The sequence below is a fragment of the Eschrichtius robustus genome, chromosome 17 (assembly GCF_028021215.1).
Source record: "Eschrichtius robustus isolate mEscRob2 chromosome 17, mEscRob2.pri, whole genome shotgun sequence".
In the NCBI taxonomy this organism is placed as follows: Eukaryota; Metazoa; Chordata; class Mammalia; order Artiodactyla; family Eschrichtiidae; genus Eschrichtius; species Eschrichtius robustus.
Window position 1 is genome coordinate 3951505 of NC_090840.1, and position 24075 is coordinate 3975579.

A 24075-nucleotide genomic window follows, 5' to 3' on the forward strand; every position below is an offset into this window, starting at 1 on the left:
TATTCCAGTAAAAATCACAGGCCCTTAAATCCACTTTTTGTTTATTAAAAAAAAGGTTCGTATAGCCAGTTCATGCTGGTTAACAGTACTCTGGGTTGATAGTTCCTTAGGAAGTGCCGTCCAATGAGACGTTATCCTTTGGATAGGGGAGGAGGAGTGCCTCTTGACACCCAAGAGTGTGGGATAGGCTGTAAATTCCCTTTTCAGGCAGAGCTAATCTCATTATTCACAGTGCTCAGTATTTTAGCTCCATGCGAACGTGTTGATTGCCATTTACACTTCCTTTTTAATTTTTATTTTATGTAAACATGGAATGATACACATTTTAAGTGGTGTTAATTCCTTTACTTATTGCTAAACTAGGCAGACTCAACTGTTCCTTACTGTCGTTCTTTAGTTATTTCATGGATATACTAAATAGGCAATTGTTCATGTGTCTATTTCGTAGGCATCAGCTGCCCAGTATCTGATGTGCAGGGTAGAGCTAGTTCACCTTGGTCATTTCATCAAAATGATTTTATTGTCTTCTGTCTGATGTGGGTTTCTGAGCGTGATTTTTAATGGCTTCAGGGAATCTGAGGGCTTTGTTAAGTTTTACTTTAAAAAATGATGAGTGAGACATTTTCATTTATAATTTTGGTGAAAGTATACTAAAAATAAGAGGAAGTATCTCTGGGCTTATACTTTGAAGCTAAAGGTATTTAATTGATGGTAAGCATGTGCACATCTATACAAACTACTAATTTGACTGAATTTAGAAAGCATGAGTTCCGAGGTTATCTCTAGAGGTACACGTTAAAAAAAATACTTAGATATCTGGGTCTTTGACTAGCTCTTTTCTCTTTTGTGACTGCTATTAAATTAAATGCACTGATTATACAAAATGAATGCTAAATTAATAATTATTACTAGATTAACCTAGCCTTTAAAATAAATTCTAAAAATGTTTTTACTTTCATAATGGTGTAGATATCTCTCTTTGATATACACAGGTAGGAAAATGAATACCACTGTAAATTATTACTTGCTTATATGAATAGATAAGCAGCACTTGGTTAGACCCCAATTTCAGTACTGGTGAACAGAATAAAACAACAAAACCAAATCCCACAAAAGTCTCTTTATTTTTGCTAGAATCCTTAGCAATTTCTACTTTATACTTTCCTTTTTAAAATTGCCTTAGTAAACTCATTAAGATTAAAATTCTGTGAATTTCCTCACTGAAGTAGAGTTATAAGTTTTCTTTTAAAGAGTAGTTTGTAGAAGTGTACCAGATATTACAGTGAACTAAATTGACCAATGAATATATAGAGGTGAGAAACCTATTAACAACATCTTACTATGAAATTTAGAAAATATGGTATTTTTCATACTAACTATTTTTTGTTTTCTTTCTTTGCTGCCTCTTCTATTGGATATTTATAACTTCTCTGTCTTCCACATTATATTTTGATGTGGGGCATCTTTTACTTTTAAAATCTGGAAGTGAGCACACATGTACCTTCAAGCCCAAGGTCTCAAATTTATTCTGTTTCTTCTGACAAAATGCAGAGTAATGATTGCTACTCAGACCATTCTTTTGCTTCTGAAAATTACTTGGCCTTAGAAAAAAATGATTCTCAGAATTTATTGATATATCCTTCTGAAGATGATGTTGAGAAATCGATTATTTTTAATCAAGATGGCACTATGACAGTTGAGATGAAAGTTCGATTCAAGATAAAAGAGGAGGAAACCATAAAATGGACAACCACTGTCTGTAGAGCTGATCTTTCTAATAATGATGAAAAGAGTGAGATAAGCAGTGTCCCAGGAAGAACAGATGATGGATCATCTGGTTTAAAGATTACAGCATGTTCATTGTCTGCAGATGTCTCACCTCTGGAGAAAGGCAATAATCAAGAGGGCAGTTTGGCAGAGGAGATCAACAGTCCAATGAGAGATCAGGATACTGAAACTTGCAATTCTGCTAGTTGGGAGAATGCTGCTATGGACACAAATGCCACCCAGGGAACTCAGGATCAAGCTAAACATCATTTTTATAGGCCCCCTACACCTGGACCAAGGAGAGTCAGGCAAAAGAAATCTGTGATAGGGAGTGTGACCTTAGTATCTGAAACTGAAGTGCAAGAGAAAATGATTGGGCAGTTTTCCTATAGTGAAGAAAGGAAAGATGGGGAAAACAAATCTGAGTATCACATGTTCACACATTCTTGCAGTAAAATGTCATCAGTATCCAACAGACCGGTACTTGTTCAAGTTGCTAACAATGAGCAGGTAGAGTCATCTTTAGAAAGAAAAAAGGAAAGCAGACTGCTCAAATCAAACGCACTAAGCGCTGGTGTTGTAGAAATTACAAGTCAGAAGATGTTAGAGATGTCCCATAATAATGGCTTGCCACAGACTACGTCAGAAAACTCAGTTGTGGAGGAAGGTATAGTTGATAGTGTAACAGCAGACAACAAAACTAGTGTCAAGAATTTAAGAACTTATGGTAACACCAATGATAGATCCAGTCCTTTTTTAGCAGGTGCAACTCATTCTTCAGGTAACAACTCTGGAACTGACAAAACTATTTCAGACACCCCAGCTTCAGTAGGATCCTCTACTGTCACCACAAGAATTGAAAAACTAATTAGTGAGTTTTCTCAGTGTGGTTTAACAGAAATTCCAGAAAATGAAAAGCAGATTTCATCATCTGTTGCCAGCAAAAAGAAGATGAAATCTCAGCAGCATGTGATAAATTCCAAGCATCAGGGTGGGGAGATTGCAAGGAAAGGAATCCCCAGGAAGAGTAAGAGAATAAACACAAGAGGTAGAATTGCACAGGAAACCATACTGCAAGATTCACGTAGTCCCCTTAAAGGAGAGATACTTTGTGAGAAAGACCTCCATGCAAGTGATATGGTAATTGAATCAAATTATTTTTCTTCCAAAAGTAATAATGCTGTGAATTCCAGGAATCTCCCTAGAAATAAATTAAATACTATTCATAATCCTAAGGTTCAGGGACTTTTAGCCAAAAGAAAATCCAGACCACTAAACAAAGTAAACTTAGGAGGACCTACAAAAAGAGAAATTGGTCAAGGAGAAAAAGTGTTTTCCCATAATGAATTTAGATATTGCAAAAATACTTTTGAAAATCAAAATTTATTTCATATGTTTAACTTTCTTGAGCAGAAACCCAATGCTTTTTGTGGACCACAGCCTCAAGCAGAAAGAGCATCTTGGTATTTGAGAGGAACGTCAAAGAAGAGTTTAGTTTCAAAAGTTAATAGTTCACACATAACTTTAAGAAGCCAGAAAAAACAAAAAGGGGATAGGTTGAAATCAGATACTATTGTAAGTAAACAACATGTCGCAACCAGGGCAAATTCCTTAGCTTCTTTGAAAAAAGCTGTTTTTCCTGAGGCTATTACCCATCATTCAGTTCAAAATTATGTACAGAGATGGTTGCAGAACATAAGTTCAGATTCAGCTTTGCAACCTAGACAGTCAGCTCCAATATGCACAAAGGAAAGGAGTGTGGTAGGTTATAACAACAGTTGTTTTCCAAGAAATAATTCCCACAAAAGTTCTGGAAAAGGAAATAATTTTGTCCTGGAAGGTAATAAACATATAACTGAAAATGCCAGTTTGACAGGAGATAATCTAGGGAAAGAGGTCAGTACATCTTTTGACAAAGATAACAGTGAAGAACTTACCAAAGATCTCTATGGGAGCCAGGTTGAATCTCTGAAGGATGCTTACTTGCTTTCCATTCATGAATATTGTACTTTGTCACAGTCAGCTATTGATGATGCTAATACTAAAAGTCAGGTATCTGCTGAAAAGTCAGGACAAGAGGTAAGCCTTGTTTACAAAGACATAAACCTAGCTACAAAAGGGCAAAGTGTAGAGGCTGCCATTCAAGTAGATCTTATGGAAGAGGACACTCCAAAACACCTGTTACCAGTCTGGTTGCTTCGCCAACTGCAAGCTTTAGTTCCTAGTAGTCACAAGACTCAGAATGGAGTTGTTCAAATGCCAGGTTCACTTGCAGATATTCCCTTTCCTTCTCTGATATATAATTCATCCACTAATGTTCTTCTAGCTTGGCTCCTGGTGCTAAACCTAAAGGGAGGTATGAACAGCTTCTGTCGAGGTGATGCTCACAAGACTACCAGCAGAACTTCAGAAATACTTGCGTTGTTGGAGGTTCTGAAGCACGTTGCCGTCACAGAGGAAGCGGATGACTTGAAGGCTGCTGTTGCCAGTTTAGTGGAATCAACCACAAATCACTCTGGACTCACTGAGAAAGAACAGGACATGGTTCCAATAGATCTTTCTGCAAATTGTTCTACACCCAACATTCAGATAGTTCCTAAATGCATTGAAAATGAGAAAACACAGAAAATCTCCTCTTTAGATGGAGGCTGTTCTGCCAGTGAGGACAGTGTCTCTGAAGTCTGTGTTTCAGAGGTGACTTGCTCTCCATGTGAGATGTGCACTGTGAATAAGACTTATCCTCCAAAAGAGACTTGGAACCTCAGTGATAATTCTTTCCCCCGTGATGGCTGTATCACGGATCAGACCTCCATGAATAAGGCTTGTTTCCTAGGAGAGGTCTCTTCACTTACTGACACTGTGTCTTCTCATAAGGCTTGTGCTTATGATGAAAACCGTATCTGTGAGACGGCTTGCCCGGTTGATGAGGCCTACATTCCCATCAAAGTCTGCAATACCAGTGACTTTTTAAATTCCAAAGAAAACACATATACTGATAATTTGGAATTGACCGAAGAGTTAGAAAGAGTTGGTGAAGTTCAGAAAGACCTAAATATTTTGGCAGACACTGGGTGTAAACATGGCTTTAGTATATTGGTGTCACACCAAAATGTCAGTAATTTAAGCCATGGTGGCTTTTTCCAAGATGCAACTGAACCAGAACTTCATAGGAAACATAGTTCTCTAGATGAATTTAAAAATTGTTCATTAAAGAAATTTCAGGATAAAAATGCATATACATCTTTTGATAAGGAAGACTCAAAGACTTCTGAAGAACCAGGCTCAATAACCAACAGCATGACATCAAGTGAAAGAAACATTTCAGAATTGGAATCTTCTGAAGAATTAGAAAACCAGAACACTGATACCTTTACTACAAAGGTAAATTCAGGAGAGCGAGCTACTGAAGAATTGATCCAAAAGGAGTTAGAGGCTAGTAAAAATTTGGAATTGATCAAAGTCTCTAGCAGGAACATTACAGAAGAAGAAGGAAGGAATGGTGTCATTTGTGAGACAATCAGTAGGAGGCTGGCAACACCACCATCTTTAGTATTTTGCTATGATTCTAAGCAAAATACTGAAAAGCAGCTCATTGAAGGAGAAACTGAAATAAGAGTAAAAAAGATGGTGGAAAGCATGGAAACTGGAAGTTTTGCAGAGTCTCCCCTTAATTTTAAAAATGACTTCAAAAGGTCAGGGACTTCTGATTGGTCAGATTATAGACAAGACAGTGAGAATGAACAGTCATATAAAACATCCAGTGATGGCCTCAGTGACGGTGGTGAGGAGATGGCCCAAGAGAAAGAATATAATAAAGGATTTGTTAAAAGGACAATAGAAAAACTTTATGGTAAAGCAGAGATTATGAAACCATCTTTTTTTTATGGGTCTACACACACATCTCAGGTTTGTCCTTTTGATTCTATGGAATTTCGGGGTGCTGGGAAAGTAGGCCTTTATGATTCTGAAGGTCAGTCATTTGGCGCTTCTGAACAGGTATCTAGTAATTCAACTGTGTTGCAGAAATTTCAGGAGGAAAGGCGAGATAAATGTGATTTTAATAATGTGAGGGCCAGTTACCATGGGGAAGACATTGTGGAACATGGTACTGAACAAAATGGTCATAACAGAATTCTCAGAGACATGGAAGAGGGGGTACTGATTGACAAGGGCAAGTGGCTCCTGAAAGAAAATCATTTGCTAAGAGTATCATCCCTCGAAAATTCTGGCATGTATGGCAATGCAGACACCACATCAGTGGATACTCTACTTGATAATAACAGCAATGAGGTACCATATTCACATTTTGGAAATTTAGCCCCAGGCCCAAACATGGCTGAACTGTCCTCTTCAGAACTGGAGGAACTGACTCAACCTCCTGAACTGAGATGCAATTATTTTAACATGCCTCATTGTAGCGACTCTGAGCCTTTTCACGAGGATTTGCTGGATGTTCAAAATAAAACTTGTTCTCAGGAGAGAATACGAAACCACCATGCAGAGGAGAAGGGTAATCATAGGTCAGAGAGAGTATGCACATCTGTCACTCATGTCTTCACATCTGCTGGTAACAAAGTCCATCCTGTCTCTGATGATACTATTAAAAACCAACCATTGCCTGGTAATAATGTAATTCACAGTGCACTTCAGGAAGGTGACTCTTTGGATAAACTCTATAATATTTGTGGTCAACATTGCCCAATACTAACTGTTATTAACCAGCCTGTCAATGAGGAACACCGAGGGTTCGCATATTGCAAAGATTCTGATATTGAAAATTCTTTGAGTCTCCAATTATGGATGAAAATACACCCATGTTTACTACAGTCAAACAAAAACATGTTCAGAGATAAGAACAATAAAGCAAGTAGTAGAAAAGCATTTATTGATGATGCCATTGGCAGTACATTTGATTGGCTTTATTTTAATAGCACATTTGACTTGATGGGTAAAAGGAGAAAATTAAAAAGAATTAACTTTTTGGGCTTAGAGGAAGAAAATAATTTAAATAAGTTTCAATCATATTTAAAGAATTTCTTGCACACAGTGTTGCTAGTTGTGGGTCATGTGAATTCAAATACACAGAACACCGGAAATCAGACAAGTGAAATCTTTGAAGTAGTTGATGAGAATAACAACGTACTAAATAACAGATTCCAGAACTCAAGAACAAATCTCAACCAAGTAGTAAGAGAAAATAACTATCATTGCACCTTTGAAACGCTTGGCCAAGACTACCTATTTTGCCAAGTTGAGGCATCCTTAGATATCAGCAACAGAAGCATATTAGAAATATTTTATATTTTTGAAGATGAAAATCTTTTCATTTGGGAAGAGGAAAACTAATTAAATTGAACTGATCTTGAAAGCCGTGATGAATGAGAAGCTCTCTCATTTCAATATCAGCACGGCCTTTCTTCATGAGAAAGATGAAGCACATGGGATGGATGTGGATTAGATAACCTCTAAGAATTTGCCACTTCTTCAAAATGAGCTTACCCTAGAAATCTTGCCACTGGATTATCCAACTTGACTTTCATCATTTCTGTGTTCTTCATTTTTTCAGCAATTACAGACTCAGTTTCTATTCTGTTATTTTTGAAGTTTCTCTGTGTTTTTTTCTTGAGCATGTATAATTTCTTGTTTCTGCTATTTTTCTCCTAAGACATCATAAATGCCCTGAGGACAGGAATTATATCCCCTCCTTTTTGTTATGTTGTCAGCTTAGTGCAAAATGTGTATTGAAGGTATTGGTGAATTAATGGAATAGACATAGCCTCAGATTACTTCATTTATTAATTTTAACTGCTGATTTGATAAAAGTATGATTGTAAGATCTCAACAACAATCTCATAAGTTTTTTTGTGTGTGTGTGCCAAATGTGTTGAATCTAGTTTCCTCAGAACATCTGTCTAATGTACTTGCAAGTATTTCCATGGGAGAGGATTCACTGTTTTTCCTCATGACTAGAAAAAGATGCTCTACTACTAAGCTGGCTCTCCAGTACTTTGCGTAGAAATTAATGATCTCTTAAACATTAGTAAAATGTCAAGAAATTCAGATAGGTCAGAAAAAAATGGAAAAGTGTAAGGCATGCTCTGTGAAGAAAAATGAAAGGAACTGGAATGATTTAACTTGGAAAAGAAAAGAGAAAGGTGACTTCACCCAGAGTTCTCAAAATTGAAAAAGAACTGATGTGGAGAGGAACTTGACAGATTTCTTTCTGTGTCCACCTGCATTAATAAAATATTTAATTAGATATAAATAAAAACATGTTGCTTAGAAGGATAAATAAATTTGATTAGACTAAGAACCATAAATTGTCTCTTGAATACTTGTTATTTTTGCCTGGGGCTTAACCAGGGAATCTTTTAAGTTTCCTTGTTCTTCATGACTATTTGATGGTATAGAAACAAGTCTTATAAAACGTGGAAATTTATGTCTCTTGTCTGGAACTGACTCAAAATAGAAAAATTAATGTTTTTGGAGCCACACACGGAGGTGCTAAAATAACATGAATTTGGCGTTGGGGAACTAAAAGTAATTACCTATATAAGGAATACCTTTGGTTTCAGTTCAGCATGAGTCATAAATCCATAAAAAATTATGAGTTGCTATTTATTTAACCAGAGGAAGTCTACCTCTACATAGAGTAGGACTTTTCTACATTGTGATGCACTCTTCTAATTGAAATATGGAAGTTGTAATGTTATGTAAGCTTCTTTAATGAGCAATGAGAAATTTTGGTAAAATAAGAGGGCTAAAACTGTGGAGATATACATGCACTTAGCGTTACTGTACTTTGCAGATACTGCGTTTTTTACAGATTGAAGGTTGGTGGCAACCTTGTGTCGAACAAGTGTGTCAGGCACATTTTTCCAGCATTTCCACGTGTTCCCTTTGTGTCTCTGTGTCACATTTAGGTAATTCTTGCATTGTTTCAAACGTTTTCATTATTAATATTTGTTGATTTGTGATTAGCGATCTTTGATAATACTACTGCAATTTTTTTTGCTTTGTATTTTAAAATTATGGCATGTATATTATTTTTTAAAGATGTAATGCTATTACATCTTAATAGGCTATGGTGTAAACATAACTTATGTGTATAGGGAAACAAAAAAATTTGTATGACTTGCTTTATTGTGACATTCACTTTATTGCAGTGGTCTAGAACCGAACCTGTAGTATCTCCCAAGTATGCCTGTGATAGAAAGGGGAGGAGAATTAACACTAAAGTTGTGCTAACTGTATACCAGGGGCTATGGTAATCTTACAGATTTATTATCTGTAACCCTTCCTCACAAAGATGCTGTGAGTTTGGCTTTGTTGCTCCCTTTTTATAGATGAGAGAACCCAGAAGCAGGGAGGTAGAGTACTTTTGTCAGTGGTGCACAGTACATATGTCAGGATTTGAACCCAGTCCCTTTGTGCTTGAAAGTCAATGCTATTTTTACTACATTTTTTTTCTTCTCGCGTGAGGAAGAAGGAGTAAGATGTTTTAAAAATTATTAGCACTCTCCCCAGAGCAGAGAGACAAGGAAATTATTTTTCTTTTTAATTTGGAAGGAGTGATATTTAGATGTACCAAGGAGATTGGGGAAATCACTCACAACAACGAGGAGTTTTTAGGAAAATGTGGCATGTAGCATATGGTTTTTAGTAATACTACATCAAATGATGTCCTAGGAGACCCAGACGATATTGGGAAGAAGAAATTGGGAGTGACAGATATGAATGGGTAATACATGACTGTGTAATGTACTTGTCTAAAATGAACATGTTCAGAGGCATTGAATTCTGTCTGAGCTTTGGAACCAGGTCTTACTCATGTTGATATCCCAGATCTAGCGTATTACTTGGGACGTGGTAAGCACCTAGTAAATGTGTGTTGAATGGATAAGAAGTGCTTTTGAGCGCTCTTTATTCGAATCCATACATGTAGAAAGCTATGTAAAGATGCTGAAGGATAGAACTAAATTTCTTATATTTTTTGAAGCAATATTCCAATCATCTTTAAAAGAACGTGAAAATGATTTTTTTCTTTTAAACATTCAAAGAATTTTTTTTTCCACAAGGCTTACATTAAAAAAAACCTTGAAACGCTGTGAAATTTAGAAGACCAAATGAGACATTAGAGGAAATTTAAGAATATTGCCCAGACCTGCCCGCCTTCGAGATAAGTGCTTGCGGCAGAGGAAGGGGCGCTAGCCTGCTGCGTTCAGGGGAATGGCCCCAGGGCGGGCTGATGCAGTTCCTGCTTGCGCCCACCAGATGGCAGCTGTGCCCCGTGCGGCCGGGAGCTCAGGGCCCCTCGGGGGAGGCTTCCCGGGCTCGCGGGAGCACTTGCGGCGCCTCAGGCCCGGGGTGGGGGGCGGGGGGGGCAGTCCGGGGGCTGTTTGCTGCCGCTTCAAAGAGCTGAGGACCCAGTTGTGCAGGCAGCCCCAGGTCTTAAAGCCCGGAGGTATAGAAGTGTTCGCAATGAAAGGAAAGGCACTGTTAGCAAGGAGTCTAAGTCCGCAAGTGGAGGGGCTACGGCGGGGAACGCCGGCTGTCAAGAATCCTCGGAGCCGGCGCCAAGGAAAGCCTGGGGAGAGTGGGAGCAAAAAGCAGACGGACCCCGACGTCGAGCGGAAGCTCAGGTAGCGAGCTGTTGGCCCGGCGGGTAGGGGTCGCTCTCGCATGAAGCTGTCACCTCTCAGTGATACGCAACCCGTGTCCCATCTTCAAGGTTTAGACTGGGGAGTTGACGCCGTGGTCCAGGCGGGCGGCGCTCGATTTGTCGGCTTCCTCCTCCGTAAAATGGGGCCCCGTGAGGAGCCGCCTCGTGAGACGGCGGAGAGGCTCTGGCGAGAGTGGCTGTGAGGCTCGAGGCCCAGAGCCTGGCCCGGAGCCCCGGCTACGTTTCGCGGCCCCCGGAGGCGGTGCCCCCCGTCCGGCCCCCCTGAAGGCACCTTTCGCCAGGGACTCTCCGTGCGGGACCCAGCGCTTTTCAAGCTGCCGCCTCGGTGCCGGGACCTGGAGCAGCGCCGCGAGAGCAGAGCTGGCTTCTCCCGGGTGTCAGCTCTGCTGTTAAAAGCCAGGGGTGGGGGGGGGGCGGTGCTTGTTGCCTGGGGCGGCTTCCCTGGGCTCGGGAGCTCGACCCGGGCTTGCACGCCTTGCTCCCCGGGGGGACCTCCATGGCTGGGACGTCCCTCACACTTGGGGGTCGCCACACCGGGGCTGGGGGGTGGGTTCTGACTAGACCGCATCTCTGCCCCTCCCACCTGACTTGAAGTGGTCTTTTCTTATTTATACCCTTCGTTGTAGAACACCTGTCCCCCTAGCCTCCAGGGCTTTCTCAGAGATAATCGCTCTGTGTGTAGTTTTAGTCTTGGTGTGTCTGTGCGAGCAGGGGAGCGCAGGATCTTCCCGCAGGGAAGCGCAGGGTCCCCTGTGGAACCCCAGTTCCACATCATTTGTATGATATCGGGAACTCTTTTACAGTCACAGTTAAACACAGGACGATTAGACAGTGGAAATTCTCAGTCAAAAAGATAAAGTAATTACGTGAAGAATGACTTGGGCCAGCGGAAAGCTCTCTAGTTTTGTTGTTTTGTGCCTTTCCTTACTTTCGCCCGATTCACCCACTAGTATGCACCAGTGTGCACGCTGAACTCTTGTCCTGCGTGTCACAGAACCTACGCTCCCCCTGTCAGCCTTCCAGAGGTTATGGTATAGGATGGCCTTGTGGGGTTCAGGGTGGTGCTCTCTTCCTTCCGGAGGTTCATAGGGAAGGTAGCGTGATTGGCAGTCCACCGGGCGTAATTATAATGTAGACCTTGACGGGGGTCAACAGATGGGCTTAAGCTGACTGATACGAAGAATGTGGAATGTGTCGAAGGAACTGACTTAACCCTTGAGTGGCCTTGAGTGCGGTGGGAATGGGGTCCATCCACAGTGACTGCCTAATTGCAGGCACTGCAGGCACCGCATGCAGCCGTGCCCGCTGGTTTCTGCCGGGCGAAAGGAACTAGCGCCAGAGGTGGGCCTGCACTGCAGGTGAGCCGGCTCAGAGGTTTTACTTCTTTGGATGACAAACCCTTCCCCTTGCATTTTAATTTTTTAATTAAAATTATACATGTATAAATAGTTTTTAAAAATCAGGTAGAAATACAAGGCTCAAAATAAAAAAATGTAGACCACTTTCCGACCCTTTACGTACATAATTTCCACTCCACAGAGGCATTTACCTTTAAAACTTTTAGCTCTTTCTTCTATTTATGTATGTCTAAGATACTGGTATTTTTTCAGTTTTAGATTTTGTCTGTCTGTTGATATCCTCCACCTCCCACCTTCTACTTCCTGTCTCTGTCCCTCCCAATAATGTTATAATTAAAAAAACAATCACTATTCTGAATTTTTATTTTGATTACCATGCAAATATTATTCCTGAAATGAACCTCTTAGTGTATTCTGACTATATTTCCTTTCTTGAACTATTCTTTGTTTTCCCTGAACTTTAAAACTGACTACTGCTCATTCATTACCAAATCCTTTTCCATGGTGGTAAATCCCTATCATCATAGAAGTGCGTATCAGTTCTTCCATTGGACCATTTTTTTTTTTCCCTTGGGGACATTAGTTGTCTTGGAGACTTTCTTCATAAAGCCCCCTCTCACCTCACCGGACCCCTCCTCATCCAAAGCGGACTGTTTGATCTCCAGGCCTGCCGCACAGCCATCAGCTTGAAGCTTTCCTTCAGCAGTATCCTGGGAATCTCGTTTCCTTCTCGGTATTGGATGTCCTGTTTCTGAAACCCATATCTTACTATTAGTTTAGGCCTCAGTTTTGATGGAACGAATTTTCTGATGGTGTATAAGGAAGAATGCATGGAGGAACTTTTCGTGTCTTAGATGTTTGGAACTGCCTTTATTCTATTCTCATGCTTAATTGATAAAAATGATGTAGCATTACCTGTTGGAAATAGCATTTTTCATTTGTCTTCTGTCTCCTAATCCCAGTGTGAAAAGTGCTAAGCCATTCTCGTTCCTGCTTCTATGTGTGTAACTTCCCCACCCTCCCTTTCCCAAAAGCTTTTAGGACCCTCCGTTTATTCTGGTATTCTGAAATTTAACATAGATGCACATTGATTTAGGCATTGTTTTCATTTTTTATACTAAGCATTCAGTACCCATATTCTTCAGTTCTGGAATTTGTTTTATGTTATTTCTTTGATTTCCCCCCCCTCCCTTCTGTTTCTTTGTTCTTTCATTTTAGAAATCCTACTATGAATATCCTCTGAAGATGATGAACCTCTGATTTAATCTCTTAATTTTCTTTTGTATTTCCTTTTTAATCATTTAAAAAAATAAACCTTATTCAAATATAATTTACATTCAATAAACCCCTCAATTTCAAGTCTACAATTTAATGGCTTTTGAGATAGGCAGCCATATAACTACCATTATTATTAAGGTATAGCACATGTCCATCACCCCCAAAAGTTCTTTTGTGCCCCTTTGCAGTCAGTCCCCTTCCCCTTTGCCAGGCCTTTGGAAACCACTGATTTGCTTTCTGTTGCTATAGTATTTTTCCTGGAATTTCATGTAAGTATAATCATATGATATGTAATCTTTTTTAAAAAAAACTAATTAATTAATTAATTAATTTTTGGCTGCATTGGGTCTTTGTTGCTGCACGAGGGCTTTCTCTAGTTGCGGCGAGCGGGGGCTACTCTTTGTTGCAGTGTGCGGGCTTCTCACTGCGGTGGCTTCTCTTGTTGCGGAGCACGGGCTGTAGGCGTGCGGGCTTCAGTAGTTGTGGCTCGCGGGCTCCAGAGCACAGGCTCAGTAGTTGTGGCACACGGGCTTAGTTGCTCCGCGGCATGTGGGATCTTCCCAGACCAGGGCTCAAACCCGTGTCCCTTGCATTGGCAGGTGGATTCTTAACCACTGCACCACCAGGGAACCCTGGTATGTAATCTTTGATGTCTGCCTCTGTCACTTAGCAAAATGCTTTTGGGATTCATTAATATTGTTGTTTGATTCAACAGTTTGTTTTTCTTCTTTGTTGAATGGTATGCCATTATATGGATATACCACAATTTGTTTATCCATTCACCGATTAAAGGACACTTGAGTTATTTCTGGATTTTGGCAATTATGAATGTAAATTATATAAACATTCATGTACAAGTCTTTTCACAGGACATATGTTTTTATTTCTCCTAGGTAAACACCTAGCAGTGAACTTGCTAGGATGTATGGTAATTGTATATTTAACTCTATCAGAAATTGCCAACGGCTTTCACAAGTAGCTGTACCATTTCACATCCCCACCAGCAATGTATAAGAATTCCAGTTGCTCTGTATTCTTGCTTGCACTTGGTGTTATCATCTTTTAAATTTTAACCATTCTAGTTTGTGTTTAGTGATATCTCTGTGGTTTTAATTTGCATTTCCCAAATAACTATTGATGTTTGCCATTCATATGTCTTTTATGGCACAGTGTCTTTTCAAATCTTATTTTCTATTGGGTCTTTGCAGTCCTGGAGTGGTAAGAGTTCTTTATACGCTGTGGGTGTAACGTATTCAGATCTATGTTTTGCACATATTTTCTCCCAGTCTGTAGCTTGCTTTTTAATTTTCTTATTGGTGAGACTTTCAGTTAGCAGAAGTTTTAAATTATGGTACAATTCTATTTATTTTCTTTTTATATATTTTCTAAGAGATATGGTTTATATCTTTCAAGTCCTATCTAAGAAATCTCTGCCCAATGATAAGACTTTCTGTTTTCTTGTGGGAGTTTTACAGTTTTAGTTCTTATCTTGGGTCTATTTGACTCATTTAAGGTTATTTTTTGTATATGGTAGTAGGTAAGGGCCAAGGTTCATTTTATTTCATATGAATATCCAATTATTCCATCACCCTTTGTTGAAAAGACTATTCTTTTCCCATTGAAATACTTGGAATTTGGAATTGAAAAGTCTAGACTTTTGTTGAAAATCATTCACCCGTGTATGTGTGGGAGTATTTCTGCGCTCTCTATTTTATTTCATTGATCTGTGTGTCTTTTTGTATGCCAAAACACACTGTCTTGATTACTGTAGCTTCATAATAAGCCTTGAAACCAGGTAGTGCAAAATTTTCCAACTTTGTTCTCTTTCAAAATTGCTCTGTTAGTCTATCTTCTTTTGTTTCCCTCTTCAAGACCTGCTCAACCAGCTGGAGACCAAAGCCCTGAGTGCCTAACTTGGAGTTCTCCACCACTGCCAAGTACGCAGCCAGGGAAGTAGCCTTGGGCCTGATACTCCGGGTGTAAATAGAAACCATGAAGAGATACGGGAGCCCAGTCAGCTCAGTGCTCAGAGGCAGTGTGCAGACGAGTGCCACAGAGAACCACACACAGCGACCCTGCCCATGTGTCAAGCCGTCCATCATTGTTTTGGACTCTCACGGTGGCGTTTTGCTACTTAGGGGCAGAAAGCTAAAAGAAAGGCTTTTCTGGCAGGACTAGAGAAACATTTCTCTTCCATTAGTTCTATGTCTCCTACTACTCAGAAGTTATTTATTTTACGGCTACTTCTGATTTCACACAATCAGTCTTCTTCAAACAGTAGTAGCTGCGATGCAACACTCTTTTTGTTGCCTTGCTTGGAATAAGATTTCCAATGGTTTAATCACAAGTATTTGTGGTTTATATTTGGCTAACAACCACCAATATAAATTTCCTTATAGACACCACTGTCATCCAGTGACATACATAACTATGTCGTGAGGCTGATCCCCTTTCTTCCATGTTTCTTACTGCTATGTGCACGAATTGCAATCATTCAGGTGTGTAGACAGAAACAGGCACTATTTCTCTAACTTCGTACTTCAGGAGATTAACTTTCATTTATGTAAACATTTTATTCTTTGAAATTTATAAAGTTGATAACAGCATTTATACATAATTCTTAAGTGAGTTACTAGCCTATTTCATTCTTCCCCAACTATTTTTTTTTTCATTATTGCCTTCTACTAGTGAGAGAAATTAAGTACTAAGGAATAATACTTTGTTGGGTAGGGTGGAGTTTAGAAGAGCCACACACCATTGCAATATTTAAGCTTTTCATCCTCCAAGAACCAGTTTTCCTCCTTTGGGAGTGATATTGCCCTTGCTGCAAAGGCGTGGTCTACTTTATAGAAAAGAGGTAATTCTACAGCGATTACAATGATAATAACTTTCCTTTGTTAAGTGATTTTCATGCACCAGATACTGTACTATGTGCTTAACAAATTTTAATCTTGTATAGCTCTCATAAAAACCTGAGTGTATAACTTCTGTTTTCTGAATGAAGAAACTGAGATGGAGAGGTTGTTACCTCATCTAAAACATAGTTTCAAAGTGTGGATCTCAAGGTGGTTCAGCGTGGACCTCAAAGGTTCTCCCATTCTCTACTCCTCACAATGATACTATACAAATTAACTGAAAAGTCATATACGTGGATCTAAAAAAATGATACAAATGAATTTATTTCCAAAACAGAAACAGACTCACAGATTTAGAGAATGAATTTATGGCTACTGGGGAAGCATGTGGGGGAAGGATAGATTGGGAGTTTGGGATTGACACCTACACACGGCTATATTAAAACAGATAACCAACAAGGACCTGCTGTACAGCACAGGGAACTCTGCTCAGTACTCTGTAACAACCTAAATGGGAAAATAATTTGAAAAAGAATAGATATATGTACATGTATAATTGAATCACTTTGCTGTATGCCTGAAACTAATACAACATTTTTAATCAACTATATTCCAATATAAAATAAAAAAAATTTTAAAGTTGTGTCATTCTGTGGCCAGAGATATACAATTTAGTGTGGGGCTTCTAGGAGTGCTTCTGTCCTAACATGCTGTCTTCTAGGAGTGCTTCTGTCCTTCCTGTTTGGCACTGCTTGTAGGTGACTATATATATATATATATATATATATATAAATTATTTATTTTACTATATTTATATTTATTTATTTATTTTTGGTCTGTGAATTGCTAATAGTTTACTGGGAAGAACACTTGGAAAGTGATGATAAGGAACTCTGAGAATATAAAGGATAATTCTAGAGAGGATTTTTATAACCACAAGTTCAAAACATTTTGTTTTGGAAGAATTCAGATGCAATTTTCCTATATCCCGATACTCCTAAAGAGCCCTTCATCTATAATAGACAATTCATTATTTAAAGTTATATCTATTTTTCCTTTTACATATTTGCCTATTTAAGAAGGTAAATGAAATATGGCACATGATAAAAATCAAAAAGAGGAGACAAAAATAAAATGAAAAATCAACCTGCCCCCAGCTCCATCTTCTAAATTCTACTCCAAGATGGTTCCAATTTCCCCCTAAATTTTAAATGCATTTGTTAGCATGTGTAAATGTATCTGTGGATATCCTTTTTACTTACAAACTTGAGAATGTAGTATTCAAATTGTGCCATATATTGCTTTAGTCATTCTTTTCTTTTCTCTTTTTAACGTCTTTATTGGAGTATAATTGCTTTACAATGTTTTGTTAGTTTCTGCTTTATAACAAAGTGAATCAGCTATATATACATATATTCCCACATCTCCTCTCTCTTGCATCTCCCTCCCACCCTTCCTATCCCACCCCTCTAGGTGGACACAGAGCACAGAGCTGATCTCCCTGTGCTATGCAACTGCTTCCCACTAGCTATCTGTTTTACATTTGGTAGTGTATATATGTCCATGCCACTCTCTCAGTTCATCCCAGCTTACCCTTCCCCCTCCCCGTGTCCTCAAGTCCATTCTCTATGTCTGTGTCTTTATTCCTGTTCTGCCCCTAGGTTCTTCAGAACTATTTAAACATTTTTTTTAGATTCCATAGATATGTGTTAGCATACGGTATTTGTTTTTCTCTTTCTGACTTACTTCACTCTGTATGACAGTCTCTAGGTCCATCCACCTCACTACAAATAACGCAATTCCGCTGAGTAATATTCCATTGTATATATGTGCCTCATCTTCTTTATCCATTCTTCTGTTGATGGACACTTAGGTTGCTTCCATGTCCTGGCTATTGTAAATAGAGCTGCAGTGAACATTGTGGTACATGACTCTTTTTGAATTACGGTTTTCTCAGGGTATATGCCCAGTAGTGGGATTGCTGGGTCGTATGGTAGTTCAATTTTTAGTTTTTTGAGGAACCTCCCTACTGTTCTCCATAGTGGCTGTATCAATTTACATTCCTACCAACAGTGTAAGAGGGTTCCCTTTTCTCCACACCCTCTCCAGCATTTATTGTTTGTAGATTTTTTGATGATGGCCATTCTGACTGGTGTGAGATGATAACCTCATTGTAGTTTTGATTTGCATTTCTCTAATGATTAGTGATCTTGAGCATCCTTTCATGTGTTTGTTGGCAATCTGTATATCTTCTTTGGACAAATGTCTATTTAGGTCTTCTGCCCAGTTTTGGATTGGGTTTTTTGTTTTTTTGATATTGAGCTGCATGAGCTGCTTGTAAATTTTGGAGGTTAATCTTTGTCAGTTGCTTCATTTGCAAATATTTTCTCCCATTCTGAGGGTTGTCTTTTCATCTTGTTTCTGGTTTCCTTTGCTGTGCAAAAGCTTTTAAGTTTCATTAGGTCCCACTTGTTTAATTTTGTTTTTATTTCCATTTCTCTAGGAGTTGGGTCAAAAAGGATCTTGCTGTGATTTATGTCATGGAGTGTTCTGCCTATGTTTTCCTCTAAGAGTTTTATAGTGTCTGGCCTTACATTTAGGTCTTTAATCCATTTGGAGTTTATTTTCGTGTATGGTGTTAGGGAGTGTTCTAATTTCAGTCTTTTACATGTAGCTGTCCAGTTTTCCCAGCACCACTTATTGAAGAGACTGTCTTTTCTCCATTGTATATTCTTTCCTCCTTTATCAAAGATAAGGTGACCATATGTCCATGGGTTTATCTCTGGGCTTTCTATCCTGTTCCATTGATCTATATTTCTGTTTTTGTGCCAGTACCATACTGTCTTGATTACTGTAGCTTTGTAGTATGGTCTGAAGTCAGGGAGCCTGATTCCTCCAGTTCCGTTTTTCTTTCTCAAGATTGCTTTGGCTATTTGGGGTCTTTTGTGTTTCTATACAAATTGTGCAATTTTTTGTTCTAGTTCTGTGAAAAATGCCATTGGTAGTTTGATAGGGATTGCATTGAATCTGTACATTGCTTTGGGTAGTATAGTCATTTTCACAATGTTGATTCTTCCAACCAAGAACATGGTATATCTCTCCATCTGTTTGTATCATCTTTAATTTCTTTCATCAGTGTCTTATACTTTTCTGCATACAGGTCTTTTGTCTCCTTAGGTAGGGTTATTCCTTAGGTAAGTATTTTATTCTTTTTGTTGCAGTGGTAAATGGGAGTGTTTCCTTAATTTCTCTTTCAGATTTTTCATTGTTAGTGTATAGGAATGCCAGAGATTTCTGTGCATTATTTTGTATCCTGCAACTTTACCAAATTCATTGATTAGCTCTAGTAGTTTTCTGGTGGCATCTTTAGGATTCTCTATGTATAGTATCATGTCATCTGCAAACAGTGACAGTTTTACTTCTTCTTTTCTGATTAGGATTCCTTTTATTTCTTTTTCTTCTCTGATTGCTGTGGCTAAAACTTCCAAAACTATGTTGAAGAATAGTGGTGAGAGTGGGCAACCTTGTCTTGTTCCTGATCTTAGTGGAAATGGTTTCAGTTTTTCACCATTGAGGGCGATGTTGGCTGTGGGTTTGTCATATATGGCCTTTATTATGTTGAGGTGAGTTCCCTCTATGCCTACTGTCTGGAGGGTTTTTATCACAAATGGGTGTTGAATTTTGTCAAAAGCTTTTTCTGCATCTATTGAGATGATCGTATGGTTTTTCTCCTTCAATTGGTTAATATGGTTTATCACATTGATTTGTGTATATTGAAGAATCCTTACATTCCTGGGATAAATCCCACTTGATCATGCTGTATGATCCTTTTAATCTGCTGTTGGATTCTGTTTGCTAGTATTTTATTGAGGATTTTTGCATCTATGTTCATCAGTGATACTGGCCTGTGATTTTCTTTTTCTGTGGCATCTGTGTCTGGTTTTGGTATCAGGGTGGTGGTGGCCTCGTGGAATGCGTTTGGGAGTGGTCCTCCCTTTGCTGTATTTTGGAAGAGTTTGAGAAGGATGGGTGTTAGCTCTTCTCTAAATGTTTGATAGAATTGCCTGTGAAGCCATCTGGTCCTGGGCTTTTGTTTGTTGGAAGATTTTTAATCACAGTTTCAATTTCAGTGCTTCTAATTGGTCTGTTTATATTTTCTATTTCTTCCTGGTTAAGTCTCGGAAGGTTGTGCTTTTCTAAGAATTTGTCCATTTCTTCAAGGTTGTCCATTTTATTGGCATATAGTTGCCTGTAGTAATCTCTCATGATCCTTTGTATTTCTGCAGTGTCAGTTGTTACTTCTTTTTCATTTCTAATTCTATTGATTTGAGTCTTCTCACTTTTTTTCTTGAAGAGTCTGGCTAATGGCTTATCCATTTTGTTTGTCTTCTCAAAGAACCAGCTTTTAGTTTTATTGATCTTTGCTATCATTTCCTTCATTTCTTTTTCATTTATTTCTGTTCTGATCTTTATGATATCTTTCCTTCTGCTAACTTTGGGGCATTTTTCTCTAATTGCTTTAGGTGTAAGGTTAGGTTGTTTATTTGAGATGTTTCTTGTTTCTTGTGGTAGGATTGTATTGCTATCAATTTCCCTCTTAGAACTGCTTTTGCTGTATCCCATAGGTTTTGGGTCGTCGTGTTTTCACTGTCATTTGTTTCTAGGTATTTTTTTATTTTCTCTTTGATTTCTTCAGTGAACTCTTGGTTATTTAGTAGTGTATTGTTTAGCCTCCGTGTTTGTATTTTTTACAGATTTTTTTCTTGTAATTGACATCTAGTCTCATAGCGTTGTGGTCGGAAAAGATACTTGATACAATTTCAATTTTCTTAAATTTACAAAGGCTTGACTTGTGACCCAAGATATGATCTATCCTGGAAAATGTTCCATGAGCACTTGAGAAGAAAGTGTAATCTCCTGTTTTAGGATGGAACGTCCTATAAATATCAATTAAGTCCATCTTGTTTAATGTGTCATTTAAAGCTTGTGTTTCCTTATTTATTTTCATTTTGGATGATCTTTCACATTGGTGAAAGTGGGGTGTTAATGTCCCCCACTATTATTATGTTACTGTCAATGTCCCCTTTTATGGCTGTTAGCATTTACCTTATGTATTGAGGTGCTCATCTGTTGGGTGCATAAATATTTACAATTGTAATATCTTCTTCTTGTATTGATCCCTTAATCATTATGTAGTGTCCTTCTTTGTCTCTTGTAATAGTCTTTATTTTTAAGTCTATTTTGTCTGATATGAGAATTGGTAGTCCAGCTTTCTTTTGATTTCCATTTACATGAGTTTCTTTTTCCATCCCCTCACTTTCAGTCTGTATGTGTCCCTAGGTCTGAAATGGGTCCCCTGAGGACAGCATATATACGGGTCTTGTTTTTGTATCCATTCAGCCCATCTATGTCTTTTGGTTGGAGCATTTAATCCATTTACCTTTAAGGCAGTTATCTCTATGTATGTTCCTATTACCATTTTCTTAATTGTTTTGGGTTTGTTATTGGAAGTCTTTTCCTTCTCTTGTGTTTCCTGCCTAGAGAACGTTCCTTTACCTTTGTTTTAGAGCTAGTTTGGTGATGCTGAATTCTCTTAACTTCTGCTTGTCTGTAAAGTTTTTAATTTCTCCGTTGAGTCTGAATGAGATCCTTGCTGGGTAGAGTAATCTTGGTTGTAGGTTGTAGGTAAGTCTCTTGCCTCTTCGGCAGTTCCAGACTCTTTCCCAGACTCCCTCCCAGCTAAGCGTGGCGCACTAGCCCCCTTCAGGCTGTGTTCATGCAGCCAACCCCATTTCTCTCCCTGGGATTCGACCTCCAAAGCCTGAGCCTCAGCTCCCAGCCCCCGCCCGCCCCGGCGGGTGAGGAGACAAGCCTCTCGGGCTGGTGAGTGCTGGTCGGCACCGATCCTCTGTGCGGGGATCTCTCCGCTATGCCCTCTGCACCCCTGTTGCTGCGCTCTCCTCCGTGGCTCCAAAGCTTCCCCCCTCCGCCACCCGCAGTCTCTGCCCGCGAAGGGGCTTCCTAGTGTGTGGAAACCTTTCCTCCTTCACAGCTTCCCAGAGGGGCAGGTTCCATCCCTATTCTTTTGTCTCTGTTTTTTCTTTTTTCTTTTGCCCTCCCCAGGTATGTGGGGAGTTTCTTGCCTTTTGGGAAGTCTGAGGTCTTCTGCCAGCATTCAGTAGGTGTTCTGTAGGAGTTGTTCCACATGTAGATGTAGTTTTGATGTATTTTGGGGAGGCAGGTGATCACGTCTTACTCCTCCACCATCTTCTAGTCATTGTTTTAAAATTGTTGTATTGTGTAGCATTTCATTTTGGCTGTTTCATTATTTCTTTGACTCATTTTGTAGTAAAAGATATATGGCTGTGTCCAAATATTCACTCTTCCAAGGAGTCTTTTGAAAAATGTTCTTATTACACATAGTTTGGTATCTTTGTGAGTATATTTGTACAGTAGATCATAGCAGTAAGACTGTTAGATCAAAGGGTATGTGAATTGTGAATTTTCATAGATATTGACAAATTGCCCTTCAAAAGGGGTACAGGAAACTACATGAGGCCAAACAGTGTGTGAGAAGGCTCACTCTCACAGCACTAGATATTCTAAAACTAAAGATTTTGCCAATCTGATACATGAAAAGCCATGTCTTGTTTTGATTCGCCTTTCTTTAGTTACAAGGAAGTTGAGCATATTTTCTGTTTCTTTGCTACTTGTGTGTGTGTTTTAATGAATTTCTTATTTGTATTCTTGCCCATTTTTCTGTTGTGAAATCCATGTTTAGTTTTGCTTTATTGATTGTACGAGCTGCTTGCAAATGAAAGAAATTAATCCTTTTTCATTTGTGTGGCAGTTTTTTTTTTAACCCCAACTTAACCAGTTTAAGTTATGGCTTTTACAAGTTTTTGTTTATCGCTGTTTAAAACAATCAAGTGTATTCAGGTATAACTTATATAAACAAAATGCACATATTTTAAGTCTACAGTGTGATGAGCTGACAATCAAGTTCACCTGTAGAACTAGCACTTCAGTCAAGACATAGAATACTTCTGTCATTCCGAATTGTTTCTTCACGCTTTTTGCAGAAAATTCCACCATCCCTAGCCCTAAGAAAGAACTTATTTGCTTTTTGTTACTGCAGATAAGGTTGCCTTTCCTAGAACTTCTTGTGGCAATTGTAAAGTGTATACTCTTGTGACTAGGATTTTAATCAGCATAAAGCTTGATATTCATCCGAATTTTTCTATGTATCAGTAGTTTATGTCTTTTAATTGCTGAGTTGTATTCATTTAGGTAGCACAGTTTGCATATATAGTCACTTTTTGTATTAGTTTCCGAATACTGCTGTAACAATTAACATAGTCAGAATGGCTTGCAAAAAAGGAATTTATTCTGTCATAGTTCTGGATGCTAGAAGTTGGAATTCTTCAGCTTGCGGCTGCGTATTTGCAATCTCTGCTGGCATTCTTCTCTCTGTCTCTGTCTCTGTGTCTCCTCTCTTTTTAAAAGACTAAACCTGCCCTACTCAAGTGTGACTTCACCTTAACTAATTACATCTTCAACGATCCTGTTTCCAAATAAGGTCACATTCACAGGTACCAGGAGTAAGAACTTGAACATATCTTTTTGGGGACACAGTTTAACTCACAGTAGTTCTCCTTTTGGTTCTGGAAATTCATGCCTTTCTCGTATGCCAAATGCATTGATCACATCCCAACATTCCCCAAAGTCTTAATCATGCCAGCATCAACTTACGTCCAAAATATCACCTATCATATAATATCATATAATCATCTCAAAAAGTTTGGAATCCCTTTTTTGATATCTAAATCAGATATGGGTGAGACACTGGGCGTAATCTATCTCAGGCCCAAAATCCTCTCCATCCACAGACCTATGAAACTAGGAAACAAGTTATCTGCTTCCCAATTACAATGGTGGGACAGGCATAGACTAGATATTCCCATTCCAGATGGGAGAAATTAGAAGGAAAAAGGCAGTCACATGTCGCAAGCAAGTCTGAAACCCAGCAGGGCAAATTCCATTAGATTTAAGGGCCTGGAATAATCCTCTGCGGTTTACTGCTTTGTTCTCTGGGCCCTGCTGGGGCAGCAGCCCCCTCCTCATGGCCCCCCAG

At 38.9% G+C, this 24075-nt stretch overlaps 1 protein-coding gene and 1 pseudogene across 1 annotated transcript in view; both read left to right on the top strand.

Annotated features, from left to right (window-relative positions):
- The window catches only part of RP1 (RP1 axonemal microtubule associated), a 65901-nt gene extending 58614 nt beyond the window's left edge, over nucleotides 1-7287 (top strand). Inside the window, exon 9 of the mRNA XM_068525575.1 lies at nucleotides 1487-7287. Coding sequence (XP_068381676.1) covers nucleotides 1487-7113 — 5627 coding nt within the window. The 3' untranslated portion in view covers nucleotides 7114-7287. The remainder of the gene's footprint in view (nucleotides 1-1486) is intronic.
- Nucleotides 7288-11740: 4453 nt separating this feature from the next.
- LOC137751009 (uncharacterized) overlaps nucleotides 11741-24075 on the top strand; it is a 70918-nt pseudogene continuing 58583 nt past the window's right edge.